The sequence below is a fragment of the Salmo trutta genome, chromosome 19 (assembly GCF_901001165.1).
Source record: "Salmo trutta chromosome 19, fSalTru1.1, whole genome shotgun sequence".
Taxonomy (NCBI): domain Eukaryota; kingdom Metazoa; phylum Chordata; class Actinopteri; order Salmoniformes; family Salmonidae; genus Salmo; species Salmo trutta.
Genome location: NC_042975.1, coordinates 29,062,394 through 29,084,955, shown reverse-complemented (window position 1 = coordinate 29,084,955; position 22,562 = coordinate 29,062,394). Strand labels below are relative to the sequence as shown.

The 22,562-nt window shown below is 42.2% G+C and overlaps 1 protein-coding gene across 1 annotated transcript; it reads left to right on the top strand.

Moving 5' to 3' along the window:
* The first annotated feature begins 4,466 nt into the window (after nucleotides 1–4,466).
* Nucleotides 4,467–21,939, top strand: LOC115154297 (39S ribosomal protein L22, mitochondrial-like). The gene is made up of 5 exons (XM_029700375.1): nucleotides 4,467–4,515; nucleotides 9,681–9,795; nucleotides 20,175–20,245; nucleotides 21,211–21,266; nucleotides 21,725–21,939. The coding sequence occupies exons 2-5, from the start codon at nucleotides 9,778–9,780 to the stop codon at nucleotides 21,901–21,903; spliced, it is 324 nt and encodes a 107-aa protein (XP_029556235.1). The 5' UTR covers nucleotides 4,467–4,515; nucleotides 9,681–9,777; the 3' UTR covers nucleotides 21,904–21,939.
* The last annotated feature ends 623 nt before the right edge of the window (nucleotides 21,940–22,562 follow it).

Below are 22,562 nucleotides of genomic sequence, written 5' to 3'. Positions count from 1 at the left end.
AACAAATGTTGCTATTTTAAAAAATGTATTTGGAATTTTTAGCAACTTTTGAAAAGTGACTCAAACGCTAAAATGCATGCATTTTCCCTCTAAATTTCTCTGTCACACACTCGGTCACAACACACGTGCCTGGCTGCAAAAGTGCATTGTGAGTGACGTCAGCAGCAGGTGTTCAGCTCGTGCACAGGCAGCAGTAGGCCAGCAGCAATTTCAGCAAATTGCAAATTATTGTTGGCTGACTGCATCAGCAGGATTATGCGTTCGACAAGATAAACCCAATGAATGTAGTTGGTCATGAAAGTTTGATCTTGAACAGAACTTACATCAATCAACATGTCTCAATCAAAATTGTACAGAAATACAATGGGAGTCTGTATCTGAATTTAATGGGTGGCTAATCTGATGTTTGTCAGGCATACTGTGCGTACTGCAAATCAGATATGCTTGCAACAATGTATGACATTTGCTACAGCAAAGCATATAAATAAATCAAAACCGTACAACCCAGCAACACAGTCTACATTACCACAGTTGGTTGAGAAAGTGGATAACTGCAAAAGTGCAGAAGCTACTACTGCAATGACCATTGCGGAGCATTGTTCGCTACTAGCATGAGACCATTTAGGTATGGCTTGCAAAGCTGCCTTTTCAGATTCTGTGGCAGCAAACTTCCAAATGCACCGCACCAAGTGCGCAGAAATGATTAGGGGAGTACTGGCTCCTTATTTTCTTAAAAGGGTAACATCAAATGTGGGGGATGAGATGTTCAGTCTCCTTTTGGATGAGTCCACTGATGTCAGTGTCTCAAAATACCTGGGTGTGGTGATTTGGTATTTCAGTGCTAAAAAAAGAACCATTGTGTCCACATTGCTCGGGCTGGTTGAATTGGAGGGGGGCGATGCCAGATCAACAGCAAAGGCGGTAGTTGAGTTTCTTGAGAAGTGTAACCTTAAAAAAAACTAAAACCTTAAAAAAATGGGGTGCACAAGATTTTAAAGGAAGAATGTGCATTGCCCAATTTGGTACTCATCTGCTGTGTATGCCATTCTTTACAATTGGCTGTCAGTGCAGCATCCAAAGAAACCATCCCTAGGAATGTTGAGTACTTAATCAGGGAAACCTACAACTGGTTTTCGATTTCCCCAAAACGGGGAAACAATTCTACAAAGCAGTGTACGCCATAATTTATTGTGGCCAGAAACCCCTGCAGATCACCAAAGTGTGTGCCACACGTTGGCTATCGATTGAGCCTGCGGTAACTCGTATATTGAGCCAGTGGGAAGAACTGAAACTCCACTTTGAGCTGACCAATGCCAGTGAGCATAGCTACATGTGTCACGATTGCTAGGAGTGGTGGTAGGAGTCAGGCGCAGAGAGCAGAGGTAAGAAAAATTAGTTTTATTTTTCTCTGGTTTGACAACGGTTGACGCCAACACAACAGGCGTGAGAGCTACGTGCCCAACCCATACACAACGGGTCCACAGTTCGGAAAGAAAAATAACTCAAGCAGATCGCCAGCACATCCAAAAAAAGCACACTGACGAAAATAATCCCGCACAAACCTGGGTGGGCTAAACAGGCTTAAATAACCACAAATCAAGATACACAAATAAGGAACAGGTGCAAACAATAAGACATACCAACCAAAAAGGAAAAAGGGATCAGCGGCGGCTAGTAGGCCGGCGACGACGACCGCCGAGCGCCGCCCGAGCAGGCAGGGGAGCCACCTTCGGTGTGATTCGTGACAACATGGCTGATGTGCTCCACGCCATGTACATGGACAAGACCAACCATGTCTACCTGACATTCTTGAAATCAATCCTGTCCGACGTACAAGTTGCAGTGAAGTCAGTTAAGGGAGAGCAAACAGATCCTGTCAAGCTTTTGGACAATCTGGTACACCTCTTAACATCAATTTGCAGCAGAGTAGTCAACCCTAAGGCAAAAATGGATGTCCTGAAGGATGCCATTGATGGACATCTCAGTCCATTACCATACCTTGGGTACCTTTTCGAGAGCACGGTGTACCAACTCAGTCTAGCGCCAGAAGACGAAAAGGTCATTCGGAGACAGTGCATCAACTACATTGTTGCTTTAAGCAAGGAGCTGCAAGCAAGGCTCCCAGACAACCTAGATGCCTTGCGAAAACACGGCCTTGTTCAGTGTTAAGGAAACGCTAAAGCACAATAAAGGCACCACTGAAATTATTAAAGTAGCTGAGCTAATGGGGTACCAGCCCCAAACAAATGATAAAATTGCTTCCCAATGGAGAAACATCCATCTGTTTAGGTGGGACTCAACTGAAAATACTGTCGAGTTTTGGAGTGAAGTGAATAACTACACGGACTCTTCCGGGTCAAATCCTTATGAAGAACTATGCAAAGCTGCCCTCTCCTTGCCACACTCAAATGCAGAGGTTGAACAGCTGTTCAGCCAAATGAGTGTGGTCAAGTCAAATTTAAGAAATAGAATGTCACTGCAGGCTCTCAACTCCATACTCCTGGTGCGGTATGGACTGAAGCTAGCTGGTGATACCTGTTACCAGCATAAACTACCAAGTGAAATTCTGCAGCAGTTTGGCACCACAGCAGCATACAGCTTTAAGGCCACTCCATCCTCTTCTGCTGGTTCCAACTCCGTGACAATGCAGTTGGACAGTGACGATGAAGAGGATTTCCTTGCCAATCTATGATTTATCATATTTATAGTACGTATGCAAGGAGTGGACTTTCTGGAACTGGCGGAGACACAGCTGATGGTGGCAGTGTGCACTGCAGTGTGAGCGAGAACAGTGGCAATATCTGGAGGAAACCATTGAGCAGCTAGCCAGCCAAGCAGCTCAACAACCCGGAGAGAGATGGAGAGTGATGCCTAGCGCACACATCATTATTTAAGTTAAGTTCCTTGTTCAATAAGATAGCATATATACCTTGTTATTAGCTTGTACCTATAATTGTTAATCAGTTAGGTAGCATGTTAACTAACTACCAATACACTGCTTAAAACAGAATGTGTAGGTTTACTAGTTAAAAAGAAAATAAATAAAATGTAATTGCTCAATAATGTGTAATGTGTAATTGTTCAATAATTCAATGTGTTGTGTTTAAAAATAAAAATATCTGATCATATAAAATGTGTTGTGTTTATATTACTTTTGCAAATAAAAATATATGCTAATAAACAAACAAATCTAAACTAACAAATGTCAAATCATATTTTTTTGCCGAGATGGCCAGTCAATTTCAGTATTTAAAAAAAAATGTTATTTAAAATTTGTATTTTATTTTATTAAAAACAAATCAATACAGGAAGTACATGTGGGAACACAAGTATATATGAATAATATACCATGGACAATTGGGCTAGGGGGTACAATATCACATTACACAAGGACCTTAAGGGACATACATACACTTATAATTCTAACAGCTTTTTTGTTAGTAGAGTATTTAATTGTCTTAAAATATAGTTCAATTTCTTTTTGTAAGGTAAGAAAATGTGTTTTTTTGTTTGTAAATTTGCATTTGTGAATATGAAATTTGGCCAAAAGAATAATGAAATGAATTACATAAAAATGTTTCAGCTTATTTCTATCGTAGGTCAAGAATCCAAGCAGTACATCTCTCCAAAATAGTGTAAGATCTTCATAAATGTGTTCAATTATAAATCTACTGATGTCTTGCCACAGTTTTCCCACATGAATACAATGCCAAAAAAGATGCAACACTGTTTCTGGGTGGTCATTACAAAAGGAGCAATTTGAGTTGATGTTTTCCTTAAACTTCTTCATATAGTGGTTGGCAGAATAATATTTATGAATCATTTTAAAGGAAACTTCCTTAATTTTGTTAACAAGTAGGTATGTGTGTGGCAACATCCAAACTTTTTTCCAACAGATATTATCAATAAATCCATTCCAATAAGTCATGACATACAACATCCTGCTGAAACAAGGTTCGTATCACTCTGTTGTTAAATGGACCAAAAGAGAAACAAACTTTCCTACTGATGAGTAAACAGGGTCAACGGAGGTAGGCTCTGAGGGTCAGGTCTTGACACGTTCCTGAATAATAAAGCAACACCTGAGGGAATGGCATCTAAAACAATTGCAAAATCTTTAGGCGTTACAGGGACCTTGTATAGTGATAAGAATTCCTTTTAACTGAGTAAAAGACCCTCTGCATTTACCAGTTGGCTCACCAATAGGATATTATTTCGGAACCAATATTCTAAAAACAAAGAAGTATTTTTATACAATATATCCCGATTAGTCAATTTGCGTAACGTTATTGTGTATTATATGTAATGACGCAGTTTTACGTTATTACTTAATTACGTCACCACGCAATGACGTCACAGCGTAATTTAGCAACTTTTAGCAACAACTCGACCTGCCTCTAGCAAATTCTCCTGAAAATTTGTTGGCAACAATGGACGTGCCCTTGCCGTAAAGCAAAACGTATTGACGACGTAAAAGAAAATGCAACACGGCGACCTCCGTAATGGCATGGGGTGGTAATACGAATAATATTTTAATTGAAATGTCACCCCATACAGAACCAATCAGTCGATATAATCGAGAACTATAGTATCATCATAAATCACGCGATGTGAATCAGACAGAGGGGTACCAGGTTCAAAACAACGTTTCATATGGTCATTTCCGAGTAGGCAAAATGTATCAACCACAGCTTTTATTACACCCCGTATAAATTGGTGGCGGTAATAACCATTTTTATTGTACTGTAACTAAAACAATAATAACTTTTTATGTCGTCAAATGTACGTAATCTGGTTATTTTTTAAACTGATTTACAAAACTAATGTAATGGATTTAAAAAAAAAGTGTTTTTACCTCGGGATAGCCCGCTAATGTGTACTAGGGGAGAACATTTTTTTAGTGCAATTTGATCTGAATTTATAGTCGCGTTCATTAATACACTTTCTGGTGTGGATTTAAACTCCTAGCCAATGCTTACACCGTTCATATCATTAAATACATGATAGGGTGTGTGCAAGTGCAAACTTCTGAAAAGGGGTGGAGAATTAGGATGTTGCCTACAGTGCATTGGAAAGTATTCAGACCCATTGAGTTTTTCCACATTTTGTTAAGTCATAATCTTATTCTAAAATGTATTAAGTTGATTACACACAATACCCCATAATTACAAAGCAAAAACAGATTTTTATACATTTTTGCAAATGTATAAAAATAAAAAAAAAACTCACATTTACATAAGTATTCAGACCCTTTACTCAGTACTTTGTTGAAGCACCTTTGGCAGTGATTACAGCCTCGAGTCTTCTTGGGTATGACACTACAAGCTTGGTACACCTGTATTTAGGGAGTTTCTCCCATTATTCTCTGCAGATCCTCTCAAGCTCTATCAGGTTGGATGGAGAGCTTCGCTGCACAGGTCTCTAGAGATGTTTCAGGTCTTTCCAGAGATGTTCGATCGGGTTCAAGTCCGGCTTTTCGAAGAAGCTCAGTTCGGCGGAGCGCAACTATGATGTGGGGGACAGGGAGTTGTTAGCGGTGGTAAAAGCCTTGAGGGTGTAGAGACATTGGCTTGAGGGGGCTAAGCACCCCTTTCTCATCTGGACCGATCACCGGAATCTGGAGTATATCCGGGCAGCTAGGAGACTGAATCCGCGTCAGGCAAGGTGGGCCATGTTCTTCACCCGGTTTAGGTTCACCATTTCGTATAGACCAGGCTCCCTTAACACTAGGGCCGACGCGCTGTCACGTCTCTATGACATGGAGGATCGGCCCATAGATCCTACTCCCATCATTCCGGGTTCTAGGTTGGTGGCACCGGTGGTATGGAGATGGACTCGGACATCGAGCGGGCGTTAAGGGAGGAGCCCGCACCGTCACAGTGTCCCGCGGGCGGCATGTACGTGCCACTTGGTGTCCGTGATCAATTGATTCGGTGGGCCCACACTCTACCCTCTTCGGGTCATCCTGGTGTAGCGAGGACAGTGCGAGGTCTCAGGGGGAAGTACTGGTGGCCCACCTTGGCTAAGGATGTGAGGTTCTACGTCTCTTCCGGTTCGGTGTGCGCTCAGAGTAAAGCTCCTAGGCATCTCCCGAAAGGGAAGTTACAGCCCCTCCCCATTCCACACTTCCTGACCGATCTCCCTCCGTCTCAGGGGAACACTACGGTTCTGGTCGTTGTGGATCGGTTTTCAAAGTCCTGCCGTCTCCTCCCGTTGCCCGGTCTCCCTACGACCCTGCAGACTGCGGAGGCCCTATTTACCCACATCTTCCGGCACTACGGGGTGCCGGAGGACATTGTCTCTGATCGAGGTCCCCAGTTCACATCCAGGGTATGGAAGGCGTTTATGGAGCGTCTGGGGGTCTCGGTTAGCTTGACCTCCGGTTATCACCCCGAGAGTAATGGGCAGCCGGAGAGGGTGAACCAGGAGGTGGGCAGGTTTCTGCGGTCGTATCGCCAGGACCGGCCAGGGGAGTGGGCGAGGTACATTCCATGGGCAGAGTTGGCCCAGAACTCACTTCGTCACTCCTCCACTAACCTATCACCTTTTCAGTGTGTGTTGGGTTACCAGCCGGTCCTGGCACCATGGTACCAGAGCCAGACCGAGGCTCCTGCGGTGGAGGACTGAGTGCAGCGCTCCAAGGAGACCTGGAGAGCCGTCCAGGAATCTCTGAAGCAAGCCATTGGACGACAGAAGAGGAGTGCTGAGCGCCACCGCAGTGAGACCCCCGTGTTCGTACCGGGGGACAGGGTCTGGCTCGCGACCCGGAACCTGCCCCTCTGCTTGCCCTGCCGGAAGCTGGGGCCGCAGTGTGTGGAGCCCTTCACAGTAGTGCGTGTGTTTGCGCCAACAGTGTTTTGTCCCCTGTGTTTGGGGCACCTTGTTTTGTTGTGCGCTTTGATCGCTGTTTTGGGAAGGCTTGTGTTTTAGCCGTTGTGCTTATTAAAGCCACTACCCTGTATCGCTGCTTCCTGCATTTGATTCCTCCAGTACGACACCCAAGCCTTACAGTATGTTACTCAGCATGAAGGTGCTCTTGATCACTCGCTTTAAGAAATGAAATGACTGGTATAAGTTTTATGGTGGAAAATCCCCCTATCCTTTGTTTACGCCAATCAAATGAGATGACAATTGGGATGAAAGGAACAGATAGACAAAGTCATGACCTAATGTGGCTTATGTAGATAGATTAGGCCAGTGGTTCCCAACCAGGAACCAATAACCAAAGTGAGTACTTAGAAAGACTCATTTTATATGATAATATGCCTACATTTAAAATGCATATGAGACGGTTCTTTCTGGGCATTATTGGCAGAGCAAGATGTGATTGGGGCTATAATGACCCAAAAAGTTGAGAACCAGTAGACTAGGCAAGTATTAGATATTACATTATAACAATTCCAACAATAATCATCCATTAGCCAATATTCCCGATATATTCCTGTCCCATGCTTGTTGAAGCCCAAATATGTTTCATCACCTGTCTCTGGAGCAATTTCATACTTATGGCCATGCAAAGCACAACTTCCTACCCATAACCGTCTTTACATTCCCTAGAAGAAAATAGAGTGTAAGCAAAGTAACTCTACTAGTCATGAATTATGATAGATAATTATGTGTCCTATGTATCAGTTGTCATTGTATCAGTTGTCATCGCCAACACCCCTGCCATCAACTTGGGTTGGTGAGAAAGTTGCTCTGTTCAGTTCTAGTCAACTTAATTTAACCAGGATAGTCCACTCAGTAACAATTGTCACTACTCTCTAGTAAGCACTGGAAGAACAGACGCTTCCCTCTGTAGCAGAAGTTGTGCCCAGCTGCAGTGATGCACCTCCTCCACATCCACCAGCATAAATAAAGGAAGGTGGCATATGTTGAGGCCTGGAAGATGTTGAGGGAGCTACTCCACATGCCTGCAGTGGAACTGGAATGTCTTCCACCCAACACGATCTGCAGTATGTGTGAAGTTTTGGAGGAGGCTGATTTATGGTGCTGTGGGTATTGTGGCTCAGATAAGTATTTCTGTGCCACCTGTGCTGTGAGAAAACAGCACTCCCAACATTCTCCACCAGTTGGATTTATGGAAGGTAATGTATTTTAAGTTATGTCAACAAACAAACTATCAACTTCTGGCTTAAAAAAATTGCTTCCCAGTCCAAAATGTTGATCATGTATAGGGCTGTGGCGGTCACGAAATTTAGTCAGCCGGTGATTGTCAATCAAATAACTGTCGGTCTCACGGTAATTGACCGTTAATTAACATAAACACATTAACATCTTCTGGCTTCCACACAAGCCACTGATGCTGACCTTTGGAACATCTACATTTTAAAAAGTAACAAATACATGTAGTATATAGCCTATGTAACCGATGTGAAATGGCTAGTTAGTTAGCGGTGGTGCGCGCTAATAGCGTTTCAATTAGTGACGTCACTCGCTCTGAGACCTGAAGTGGTTGTTCCCCTTGCGTTGCAAGGGCCGCTGCTTTTGTGGCGCGATGGGTAATGATGCTTCGTGGGTGTCAGTTGTTGATGTGTACAAGGGTCCCTGGTTCGAGCCCAGGTTGGGGCGAAGAGAGGGACGGAACCTACACTGTTACACCTACACCATCACAATAAATCCATAATGTATTTTAGACAGGTCTAAAGAAGCATGATATTAAGAAAATGTAGCCTATTTCAGAAGAACAGAATAGCATACTGTTCCGTTCTTAGGTTGTGTCCTGATCTGGCTATGCCAAAATGGCTGTGGGCTACACTAGTTCATTTAGCAGACAAGATTTGTTTTGAAATCCGGGACATTATTTTATATTATTTTATAGTATGAAGAATACAAATTAACAAAGCTGAATAAAATAGAAAATATATTTTCTCCAAATTATTTGAGGGAGTGTGCACATGCAGCTATTCTGTGTTAAGTGGTTAACAAAGAAATAGGTACTCCTATATGCTTAATTTAGAGTTATTAATGAAACTTTAGTTGTTCTACAAACGTTGGGCTATATGTTTTGATTTTTAATACATTGTAAGGCTGAATGATGCGACTCTAATGATGATTTGAAAAAAGTTGCTTGAAAGTTATGAGCTCTGCTTTGGTTTTTGCGCAGGCTGTACACACTACATCAGTCACTCATTCATAATTTGACTTAATAATGCCTAGAATTTCAAGGCGGCATCCCCATTGTGTGGCCGTAATGCACCCACTTATAGGCTAATCAGACTATTCTTGATTTAATTTGGGCTTTACATATACTAAATAATATATGTGTGAAATTCGTTTTGATTTAAAATGAACCATTATCATGCACCTGTCTCGAAACGGGCTGGGAAAAAAATATCTGCACTTAAATAGCGAATGGAGGATGCTTTTCCTGTGGTTCATTTTCATGCCAGCCAGGTAGGCTATACTTCTGTTGTAAATATAAGCAATGTGCTTAATATTTGCTTAATATTAGGAAGGTTGAGAAAAAATATATACTACAGTACAAATACAGTTTCTAAAAAAGTTACAGTTCCCTGCAGCGGTAAGGTAAATGTGACAAAATCTGTCGTGCCAAGCACCGAGTTGATTTCAGATTTTCTTACAACTTGTGTAATGAAATATTCCCCTGATTGTGTAGTTTCTAATCTGCAGCAACTTTAGTCTGTTCTACAACAGTTTTGTGTCTGTCTGTGTCTTAGTCAGGACAGTTCATCCCATGTGTCCCGGTGGGTCTACGATGGGAGTGGAGGAGACAAGATGGACATGACTGTCACAGCCAGTACAACCGTCTTCTGAATGTTGTTGACATTAGAGGTAGGCCTTATATCAAAATTGGAAACTAAGACATCTGGCTTCTTTACTGTCTAGCAAACTGTATCAGAGCATAACGTGTAGCAGAACAATGCTCAGATATGGTTCTCCCAAGCCATAAGACTGTTGATGAAAACTGGACTGACTCTTTGCTGCTATGGCACCAACTGTACTGTACTTAATATACTGTAGGCATCTACTTATTTCATTGTATTGTGCACACTATGCTGTATTCCTGCTCAAATGACAACTTTGATTTAGATTTCATTTGATCTAGTTTACCATAACCCTGTTCACTCTTTTGCTATTGTAAGAATATTCAAAGATAAATACACAACACATAGGTCAAGAGGGAATTAATTATCAATGGAAATAGTTGTTTTTCTGTAATGGTGAACTGAAGATTAATGGGTCAGGGACACGGGAGGAATTTCAGTCCAGGACTCATAGCTACATGTGGCAAGTTCTCATTGGTCCAAATTGTCTATACATTGAGCCTAAAATTAAATGGGATACTTGTTATTTGGCCATTGGCCCAATTTTACTGCAAGGAATTCTAATTGGTCAACCACAGGCTAGGGTTGGATTATAAACTACATCCAGTCACTTTGTTCAGGGGAGAAAACTATGAGGACAGGGAAGAATGACCATCTACTTCCCAGCATAACAACTATGATTTGTTCTTTATTTAAAAACATTTATTTCACCTTTATTTAACCAGGTAGGCCAGTTGAGAACAAGTTTTCATTTACAACTGCGACCTAGCCAAGATAAAGCAAAGCAGTGCGACAAAAACTGGGATAAACAAACGCACAGTCAATAACACAATAGAAAAATATGTATACAGTGTGTGCAAATTAAGTAAGGAGGTAAGGCAATAAATAGGCCAATAGTGGCGAAGTAATTACAATTTAGCAATTTAGCAAGTGATATATGTGCAGATATAAATACTGGTGTGCAAAAGAGCAGAAAAACAAAAACAAATATGGGGATGAGGTAGGTAGTTGGTTGGATGGATGGGCTATTTGCAGATGGGCTGTGTACAGCTGCAGCGATCGGTAAGCTGCTCAGACAGCTGACGCTTAAAGTTAGTGAGGGAGATATAAGTCTCCAACTTCAGTGATTTTTGCAATTCGTTCCAGTCTTTGGCAGCAGAGAACTGGAAGGAAAGGCGGCCAAAGAGGTGTTGGCTTTGGGGATGACCAGTGAGATATACCTGCTGGAGCGCAGGTGGGTGTACGGGTGGGTGTTATTATCATTGATCATCCTTGAGATCTTTCTACAACTTGATTGGAGTCCACATGTGGTACATTTCATTGATTGGACATGATTTGGAAAGGCACACAGTTGACAGTGCATTGTCCGAGCAAAAACCAAGTCATGAGGTCGAAGGAATTGTCCGTAGAGCTCCGAGACAGGATTGTGTTGAGGCACAGATCTGGGGAAGGATACCAAAAAACTCTGCAGTATTGAAGGTCCCCAAGAACACAGTGGCCTCCATTATTCTTAAATAGAAGAAGTTTGTAACCAACAAGACTCTTCCTAGAGCTGGCCAGACGGAAGCCACTCCTCGGTAAAAGGCACATGACAGCCAGCTTGGAGTTTGCCAAAAGGCACCGAAAGGACTCAGACCATGAGAAACAAGATTCTCTGGTCTGATGAAACCAACATAGAACTCTTTGGCCTGAATGCCAAGCGTCACGTCTGGAGGAAACCTGGCACCATCCCTACGGTGAAGCATGGTGGTGGCAGCATCACACTGTGGGGATGTTTTTCAGTGCCAGGGACTGGGAGACTGGTCAGGATCGAGGGAAAGATGGGTGTTGCTATGGTGACCAGTGAACTGAGATAAGGCGGAGCTTTACCTAGCAAAGACTTGTAGATCACCTGGAGCCTGTGGGTTTGTCGACAAATATGTAGCGAGGACCAGCCAACGAGAGCATACAGGTTGCAGTGGTGGGTAATATATGGGGCTTTGGTGAAAAAACGGATGGCACTGTAATAGACTGCATCCCATTTGCTGAGTAGAGTGTTGGAGGCTATTTTGTAAATGACATCGCCGAAGTCGAGGATCGGTAAGATGGTCCGTTTTACGAGGGTATGTTTGGCAGCATGAGTGAAGGATGCTTTGTTGCGAAATAGGAAGCCGATTCTAGATTTCACTTTGGATTGGAGATGCTTAATGTGAGTCTAGAAGGAGAGCTTACAGTCTAGCCAGACACCTATGTATTTGTAGTTGTCCACATATTCTAAGTCAGAACCGTCCAGAGTAGTGATGCTAGTCGGGCGGGCAGGTGCGGGCAGCGATTGGTTGAAGAGCATGCATTTCGTTATACTAGCATTTAAGAGCAGTTGGAGGCCACGGAAGGAGTGTTGTATGGCGTTGAAGCTCATTTGGAGGTTTGTTAACAGAGTCTAAAGAAGCGCCATAAATATATTTAATGATGTTACGTTCCCCAGTTTCTGTGTTGTTTTGGGTTTGTATGTGTTTGTATGTGTGTATTTCAGGAAATGGCTTCCTGGATTCTAAGCAGCTGATTGGAGCTCTGAACCCTCCCTCTCGTCAGGGGAAAACAGCTGTTTTCAATTACCAACTCCTTCTCCAGCTGGATAAAAGCCAGTGTTCCTTTTCAGGAGAAGAGAGAGTTTCTTTAATGTCCTATTTTGGTTGTTGCCCAGTAACAGTTTTGTTGAAAGTATTTTGTTGCTGCTACTTCTGAGGTATGTGTATTCCTAAAGGACTGTGTTTTTGATGATTGAAATTGTTCACTTTGTTAGTAATTATGTTTTTGTTCCCGGGGGATGAAGGCACCTTGGGAGTGCTTAGGCAAGAGGCCTGCAGGCATACATAACCTGTAGTATTTACTGTCTATGCACACTATGTAAGACCTGGGCGGACCACACCCTGTATTTTGGTTAGCGCACCAGGAGGTGCTAAAAGGTTAGATAAGTAGTGGGTAGCAAGGTAAGGTAGGAGAGGGACTCTAACTTTCTTTGCGTTGGTTCCATCCAGCCCCTTTTCCCCACATTACCCTGTTAAGGAAATAAATTCCCTGTAAACGGTAATATTCTCTGCCTCTGTCATCCTTACCCGCACCTACAATCACATACCTCTTTCACTCCACGGGGAGTTGAGTGTAGCAGGGTGTTGCGTTCCCCCTCCAAGAGGTGTACGTAACAAATTAATAAATATAATTTTTCTCCCTCTGATTTGCTTTGGGGTCTGTTATTTAAGAATAACATCAACAGCTAACATTATGATGAAAATATGGAGTCATTTTGAAAGTTCTTAAGACATACATCGGATGTTTAGCAATGCAATCTAAGAAATGGAATGTCCTGATTTCAGGAAGAGCTCATGATGTCTGGGTGCAGCTGTGAGCTGGAACCTGTTAACCTGATCCGCCACAGACTCTGGCCTGCTACCCCCCCAATCAGCCGCGAACAGCAATTTCAGAGGACCTCCTGCGCCAGTTTGCAGCCCTGCAGCTGGAGTGTGGTGTGTCTTTGAGAGGGATTACCTTGGCTTTCTATAAATCCAATACATGCTGGAAGTTGTATTTTAAATTGGAACTCAAACCATACATCCAAGTGTTTTTTTTATTATGAGGACTAGTTAATCTCCACAGTTGAGCTCTACCGGAAGCTCACAAATGAGTCATCCCTAATAATTTCGTAGAATTAGTTTGCTTCATTGTTTTAGAAAAAAGGTAATCAAATTATTGCAGCTGATGTGCTATTTGGGATCCCCATGAAAATATTGACTGCTTTGTAGTAGGAGCATCAGACATTTTGAAGAAGGGGCTGTGTCTCACAATCGGTTAGTTTCACTAGCCCTCTTCTGTGTGATGTTTATTCACTATATTTTACAGGGGTATCCAGAATGTCAAGCTGGGGATGCGCTGTGACCCAAAACCCAGAAACTGGCTATAACTGGTGCGTTTGGGATGGCGTGCAGGCACGAGCGTCCACTGAAGTTCCTGTTGAACTTCTTGTTACAGCACCGGAAATACAACTGTCGGCAGAAGGCCATGGAGGAAACTAAGGCAAAGGAGAAGTTGGTGTGGCTAGACAGCATTCCAGGTTAGATTCCATGTGTTTTGCTCATCATTTTTGTTTATATGTAATGATCCTTTACTGCCCATTCGGTCAGATGAATTTGAAGCATGGCTTCAGTAGCTGGAGGCGAGGCTTTCTCCTCTTTATGGAATGGTTTGCCAATGTGATAGAATCAGACTCTCAACCTTCAAGTATAGACTGAGGACTGACAGAAGTCTTCAATGATTTGAGTCTAGTCTGGCCCATGGGTGGGAAAATGAATGGAAAGGTACTAGCCCCCACAACCCACCCCACCCATAAACTTTGACTTCCTAAAACATGAAAGCCATCTGACCATAGTCTTGACGTTTTTGCACCCTGTATAGCCATTATGGTCTTTACCTGACCCTCATGGTCATCAATGAACGTTTCCTGTTCTGTTCTCTCAAAAATTTTAGAAAAAGTTGTTGCGCAGCAACTCACTGCCTTCCTGAAGACAAACAATGTATACGAAACGCTTCAGTCTGGTTTTAGACCCCATCATAGCACTGAGACTGCACTTGTGAAGGTGGTAAATGACCTTTTAATGACGTCAGACCGAGGCTCTGCATCTGTCCTCGTGCTCCTAGATCTTAGTGCCGCTTTTGATACCATCGATCACCACATTCTTTTGGAGAGATTGGAAACCCAAATTGGTCTACATGGACAAGTTCTGGCCTGGTTTAGATCTTATCTGTCGGAAAGATATCAGTTTGTCTCTGTGAATGGTTCGTCCTCTGACAAATCAATTGTAAATTTCGGTGTTCCTCAAGGTTCCGTTCTAGGACCACTATTGTTTTCACTATATATTTTACCTCTTGGGGATGTCATTCGAAAACATAATGTTAAATTTCACTGCTATGCGGACGACACACAGCTGTACATTTCAATGAAACATGGTGAAGCCCCAAAATTGCCCTCGCTAGAAGCCTGTGTTTCAGACATAAGGAAGTGGATGGCTGCAAATTTTCTACTTTTAAACTCGGACAAAACAGAGATGCTTGTCCTAGGTCCCAAGAAACAAAGAGATCTTCTGTTGAATCTGACAATTAATCTGGATGGTTGTACAGTCGTCTCAAATAAAACTGTGAAGGACCTCGGCGTTACTCTGGACCCTGATCTCTCTTTTGAAGAACATATCAAGACTGCTTCAAGGACAGCTTTTTTCCATCTACGTAACATTGCAAAAATCAGAAACTTTCTGTCCAAAAATGACGCAGAAAAATTAATCCATGCTTTTGTTACTTCTAGGCTCGACTACTGCAATGCTCTACTTTCCGGCTACCCGGATAAAGCACTAAACAAACTTCAGTTAGTGCTAAATACGGCTGCTAGAATCCTGACTAGAACCAAAACATTTGATCATATTACTCCAGTGCTAGCCTCCCTACACTGGCTTCCTGTTAAGGCAAGGGCTGATTTCAAGGTTTTACTGCTAACCTACAAAGCATTACATGGGCTTGCTCCTACCTATCTTTCCGATTTGGTCCTGCCGTACATACCTACACGTACGCTACGGTCACAAGACGCAGGCCTCCTAATTGTCCCTAGAATTTCTAAGCAAACGGCTGGAGGTAGGGCTTTCTCCTATAGAGCTCCATTTTTATGGAATGGTCTGCCTACCCATGTGAGAGACGCAGACTCAGTCTCAACCTTTAAGTCTTTACTGAAGACTTATCTCTTCAGTAGGTCCTATGATTAAGTATAGTCTGGCCCAGGAGTGTGAAGGTGAACGGAAAGGCTGGAGCAACGAACCGCCCTTGCTGTCTCTGCCTTGTCGGTTCCCCTCTTCCCACTGGGATTCTCTGCCTCTAACCCTTTTACAGGGGCTGAGTCACTGACTTACTGGTGTTCTTCCATGCCGTCCATGGGAGGGGTGCGTCACTTGAGTAGGTTGAGCCACTGACGTGGTCTTCCTGTCTGGGTTGGCGCCCCCCCCTTGGGTTGTGCCGTGGCGGACATCTTTGTGGGCTATACTCGGCCTTGTCTTCGGACGGTAAGTTGGTGGTTGTAGATATCCCTCTAGTGGTGTGGGGGCTGTGCTTTGGCAAAGTGGGTGGGGTTATATCCTGCCTGTTTGGCCCTGTCCGGGGGTATCATCGGATGGGGCCACAGTGTCTTCTGATCCCTCCTGTCTCAGCCTCCAGTATTTATGCTGCAGTAGTTTATGTGTCGGGGGGCTAGGGTCAGTCTGTTACATCTGGAGTATTCTCTTGTCTTATCCAGTGTCCTGTGTGAATGTAAATATGCTCTCTCTAATTCTCTTTCTTTCTTTCTTTCTCTCGGAGGACCTGAGCCCTAGGACTACCTGGCATGATGACTCCTTGCTGTCCCCAGTCCACCTGGCCATGCTGCTGCTCCAGTTTCAACTGTTCTGCCTGCGGCTACGGAACCCTGACCTGTTCACCAGACGTGCTTGTTGCACCCTCGACAATTACTATGATTATTATTATTTGACCATGCTGGTCATTTACGAACATTTTAACATCTTGACCATGTTCTGTTATAATATCCACCCGGCACAGCCAGAAGAGGACTGGCCACCCCTCATAGCCTGGTTCCTCTCTAGGTTTCTTCCTAGGTTTTTGGCCTTTCTCAGGAGTTTTTCCTAGGGAGTTTTTCCCAGCCACCGTGCTTCTTTCACATGCATTGCTTGCTGTTTGGGGTTTTAGGCTGGGTTTCTGTACAGCACTTTGAGATTTCAGCTGATGTACGAAGGGCTATATAAATAAATTTGATTTGATTTTGATTTGATTTGATTATCCATCAGCATGCACACCCTGTACCACATGTATTCTGCTTCTGTATTGCTTGCTCTTTGGGGGTATAGACGGGGTATCTGTAAAGCACTGTGATGCTGTTTTACAACTGCTGATTTTAAAAGGGCTTCATAAAATACATTTGATTTGATGAAATCCTTACTGTGGTTCCACTGAGAATTTGATGTTTAAGTCAAATTCCTAACATTGTCCATAAGATATGTTTCTCTCGCTTGTGAGTAGGGGTGTTTTTGGTGACAGCGGCGGTCTTGAAGGCTGTCAAATTCTGTGTGACCATTTAGTCACGGTAATTAGGCTTTTCCAAGCTCTGATGCTACTGATGGTCATTAGTAGCCTAGCAAACTTGCTAACTGCCTGGTACTCAGCACTCTATTGTCCCTCTAATCACTCTGACATCAATGCAAATGTAGTAAAAAATCGAATCAAACACTAAATGAGAGCCCATGAGCTCATGTTGTGCAACATTTCTATGGGCTATGCAATTGCGTGAGAAACAGAGTGATGGCCTCTAATAAAGAGGTTCCATCAGCTTTCATTAGGCTAGGCCTACTATATTTATTTCTCTACTAACATTAAGCACATTACTCATCTTTACAACAGGAGTATAGCCTACCTGGCTGGCATGAAAATGAACCACAGGAAAAGTGTCCTCTATTTGTTATTTAAGTGTGGAGATGACATGTATGTTTCCCCCCCTGCCCCTGTTTCACGACAGTTGCATGATAATGATCCCTTCTAAATCAAATCGAGACAAGATTAAATCAAGAATAGTCTGATGGTTGACAATATTAGCCTATCACTTGTATATATTATCACTTGTGAGTGATGCCCAGCGTAAGTCATGAAACAATGCTTTTTGGAACCTTTTCGAATCATAGTTTAACACCACATGTAGCCTAGCCCATAGCCTATATTTTTTGAGGTTTGTATCACAACTAATGTGGCCAAATAACTTCTTTAAAATGAAGCAAATTAATCCGCTTTACAACGGGTGTAGAGCCTAAATGGCATACATACGCAGCGCCTAGGTTAAGTTGGGGGAGATCATTTTCAGCATAGAAATGCTCCTTTATAATAACGTTCTCATCTTTTGCATAAGGCTCATTGCTTAAAGTTTTTGGGATGCTAGTGGTTGTATTAATTTGGGATCTATATCATCCCAAGCAAGCCAAGTGATGCTGCATAACATGTGCTTAAGGGGAGCAGAGGAGAGGCACCATATAGAGGCAGACCCACACAATGGGCTTTTTTATTGCCAGAGAGAGCTGATGCTTTTTTGAGAAGGCCCTTGTTTCTCTTGGGCAGTGTGAGGCCGAGCCAACACACTTTCACTTGGTTGCCATTAGGAACACCTTCCATTAGGAATACCCCCCCCACACACACACAATTGTCTCAAGGCTTAAAAATACTCCTATTAACCTGTCTCCTCCCCTTAATCTACACTGATTTGAAGTGGATTTAACAAGTGACATCAATAAGGGATCATAGCTTTCACATGGATTCACCTGGTCAGTCTATCATGGAAAGAGCAGGTGTTCTTACTGTTCTGTATACTCAGTATCTACAGTACCAGTCAAGTTTGGATATACCTACTCATTCAATGGTTTTTCTTTTTTGACTATTTTCTACATTGTAGAATAATAGTGAAGACATCAACTATGAAATAACACATGGAATCATGTAGTAACCAAAAAAGTGTTAAACAAATCAAAACATAGTTGAGATTCTTCAAAGTAGCCAGCCTTTGCCTTGATGACAGCTTGGCACACTCTTGGCATTCTCTCAACCAGCTTCATGATGTAATCACCTGGAATGCATTTCAGTTAACAGGTGTGCCTTGTTAATTTGTGGAATTCCTTTCCTTAATGTGCTAGAGCCAATCAGTTGTGTTGTGACAAGGTAGGGGTGGTATACAGAAGATGGTAAAATACCAAGTATATATTATGGCAAGAACGGCTCAAATAAGCAAAGAGAAATGAGAAAGAGAAATGACAATCCATTACTTTAAGACATGAAGGTCAGTCAATGAGGTCAATGTCAATAACTTTGAACGTTTCTTCAAGTGCAGTTGCAAAAACCATCAAGCGCTATGATGAAACTGGCTTTCATGAGGACCGCCACAGGAAAGGAAGACCCAGTGTTACTTCTGCTGCAGAGGATAAGTTCATTAGAGTTAAATGCACCTCAGATTGCAGCCCAAATAAATGCTTCAGACACATCTCAACATCAACTGTTCAGAGGAGACTGCGTGAATCAGGCCTTTATGGTCGAATTTCTGCAAAGAAACCACTACTAATGGACACCAATAAGAGACTTGCTTGGGCCAAGAAACACGAGTAATGGACATTAGACTGGTGGAAATCTGTCCTTTGGTCTGATGAGTCATTGTGAGACACGGAGTAGGTGAATGGATGATTTCTGCATGTGTGGTTCCCACCGTGACGCATGGGGGAGATGTGATGATGTGGGGGTGCTTTTCTGGTGACACTATCCTGTGATTGTCTTGAATTCTAAATAAGACTTAACCAGCATGGCTAACACAGCATTCTGCAGCAATATGCCATCCTATCTGGTTTGCACTTAGTCCCACTATCATTTCTTTTTCAACAAGACAATGACCCAACACACCTCCAGGCTGTGTAAGGACTATTTGACCAAGAAGTCCTGCATCAGATGACCTGGCCGCCACAATCACCCGACCTCAACCCATTTGCGACTGCAGAGTGAAAGAAAAGCAGCCAAAAAAGTGCTCAGCATATGTGGGAACTCCTTCAAGACTGTTGGAAAAGCATTCCAGGTGATGCTGGTTGAGAATGCCAAGGGTGTGAAGCTGTCATCAAGGCAAAGGGTGACTGTTTTGAAGAATATAAAATATAAAATCTGTTTTGATTTGGTTAACACTTTTTTTGGTTACTACATGATTCCATGTGTATTATTTCATAGTTATACATCTTCACTAGAAAATAGTAAAAATAAAGGGAAAACTCTTGAATGAGTAGGTGTCAGCTTTTGACTTATGTAAAACAGTAAAATCACATTTTTGACTGCACTGCCCCTTTAACATGTCTGTCACCAGGCAAGCCAAAACTCCACCGATACAAAACCTGCTGATTAGGTCTTTGTCGGTTGTATTTTTAACCAGCAACTATCAGGAAATAACACGTCACACTTTTACAGTGTTAGTTTCGTCAGCTGTTGTGATACAATACAAAACACAGGAAACAGAATTTTGGCTGCACTGGGCCTTGAATATTCCTTTCCTGTGGATATTTTGGCTCAAATTCACAATGGCATAAGGTCCAACCCCTTGCAGAAAATGCCAGTAAATTCAAATGGAATTTTATTTTAGTTTCGTGACACAATGTTTTTCAGTGATGGATTTTTACGCAAAAGTGTTGTCTAAGTGTGATAGCGTCAACGTATACATGGCTATGGCCTTCCCTGCTGACCTACTTGTAGGTTGTTCTTTAATTATGCTATTTTGTTAAAATATATCATTGGTTGACTTTTTAATTCCTTCAACAGGTCAGAGGAATGACCATTGACGAGGCCTTTGCACAGCTTAAGTTCGACAAAAAGGGGGCAAAGACAATGAGGTGTGTTTTAACACCTCTAATTTATCCTTGTACAACTGTCTACAGCATGCTTTAAATCAAATTTGATCATTTTATTTGTCACGTGTGCCGAATACAACAGGTGTAGACCTTACAGTGAAATACTAACTTAGCCCTTAACCAACAATGCTTTAAGAAGTTAAGATTTTATTTTATGATTTTAAATACAAAATAAAAGTAAATAATTAAACAGCAGCGGTACAATAGCGCGGCTATATACAGGGGGTACCGGTACAGAGTCAATGTGTGGGGGCACTGGTTAGTCGAGGTAATATGTACATGTAGGTAGAGTTAGTGACTATGCATAGATAAACAGAGTAGCAGTAGCGTAAAAGAGGGGTCTGGGTAGCCCTTTGATTAGCTGTTCAGCAGTCTTAAGGCTTGGGGGTCGAAGCTGTTAAGAAGCACTTTGGACCTAGACTTGGTGCTCCGGTAGCAGAGAGAACAGTCCATGACTAGGGTGGCTGGAGTCTTTGACAATTTTTAGGGCCTTCCTCTGACACCGCCTGGTATAGGTCCTGGATGACAGGAAACTGGGCCTTATGCACTACCCTCTGTAGTGCCTTGCAGTCAGAGGCCGAGCAGTTGCCATACCAGGCAGTGATGCAACCAGTCAGGATGCTCTCGATGGTGCAGTTGTAGAACCTTTTGAGGATCTGAGGACCCATGCCAAATCAATTCAGTCTCCTGAGGGGGAATAGGCTTTGTCATGCCCTCTTCACGACTGTCTTGGTGTGTTTGGACCATGATCGTTTGTTGGTCATGTGGACACCAAGGAACTTAGTTTCCTATTTTTGCAAAACAATACACATTTATCTTTAGGCTTGTGATATGCTAATGTACTGTAGTTCTATAGTTATACTGACAACATCCACTGGTATGACTTAGTCAGTGTTTGAGCACTGTCTTCCTTTCATGATGTGATCCATTTTTTTTTTATCTTGCAGGCCTAGGAGATGGCAGTCCATAATCAAAGTGGAATACAAGTCCAATTTATATGTTGGTAAGTATCAACTGTTGTACATCTTCTTGAAATCTTACACACACATGTAACCTCTTGTTAGGATCATCTCTAGAAGTATTACATAAATTGCCCATGTGTGCCCTAAATAGCATGATTGAATTTCTGATGTAAATTGTTTTAGCAGAAGGTTAGAAAAAAAGTGATGGTGATGATCATCAAAGGGTGTATAGTGCATTTTAATCACATCCTGACTATTTAAAATTTAAGTCAATGGAAATGTCTTGATAAATCCCAATAGGGATGTAATTTTAGATACCTGAAAAATACTTTTCTTCACTTCAGTGGCTGAGTATGATTTATGCAGAAGTTATTATAGATAAACAAATGGAAACTGAAATGTTTTTATTCTGATGTTTGACATTTAAATGCAATTTCCGGATTGAAATTTCACTCACTATCCCTTTCTCGCAAAACTTATACCTTTTCTCCCCCTCCAGTGGAATTATTCTCCAAAAAGGGGAAGTACCTGAAACGTATCCGTTTCCATGGCAGAGGAATGTTTGCGATCATGGATAAAGTGCACTGCCACTACTTTGTCAAGCTGGTGGAAGGGCTCCCATCTAAGGTGGAACAGAAGACGGGCTGTTCCAGTTGCACCATTATCCACGCACTATAGGGCAACTAATAAACTCTGTTTGTGATTTGTTGTAAATAATGTATTATTTGCTGGATTGTTTTTATGATTCTGGCTGTTCTCATTTAGGATTGATTATGCTGGAAAATCATCCCGATATTGAGAGAAGTATGTTTTTGTGTTGCAAGATTTCTTTTGATTACATCCAGCAGTTGTGGAGTAAAAAAAAAGTTTTGTTACATACATTTCAGTGCACCTATCTGGTGTATTGTTTTAGTAGTAAGGTGCCCCAGGAGCAAATTAGGGATAAAGCGCTTTGCTCAAGGACACATCACCAGATTTCAACTAGTAATTTAACTCCATTTTGCAGTAACTTGAAGGTAGTTGAACTAAATTCAAATCTTGGTAGTGTTTTCAGTAGTTCATTAATTTGTTGTATGTAGTGGTGTAGCTAGCTACACACATTTTTGGGGGGCAAAATTAAAATGGCATATGGGTGAAGTAGGCAATCATTTCCTTCTGGGCATCAGACCTGCCTAATTTTTAATAGTCTGTTAACATCTGAATTCAGAGTTAACCGAATGTGTATCTGTTGAGATTTATAGTCAATGACATTTCATATTTGAATATGATAATTTATCGTTAAGTAGTTTGGATGTAGTAAACTACTTTTCCAAAGTAACTTCAGTTAAGTAAACAAT

What these genes read in the sequence shown, in the direction of transcription:
- LOC115154297 (XM_029700375.1), top strand. An exon ending in AAGGGGGCAAAGACAATGAG is followed by an intron (nt 20,246 to 21,210) that starts GTGTGTTTTAAC and finishes TTTATCTTGCAG; the next exon opens with GCCTAGGAGATGGCAGTCCA. An exon ending in CAAGTCCAATTTATATGTTG is followed by an intron (nt 21,267 to 21,724) that starts GTAAGTATCAAC and finishes CTCCCCCTCCAG; the next exon opens with TGGAATTATTCTCCAAAAAG.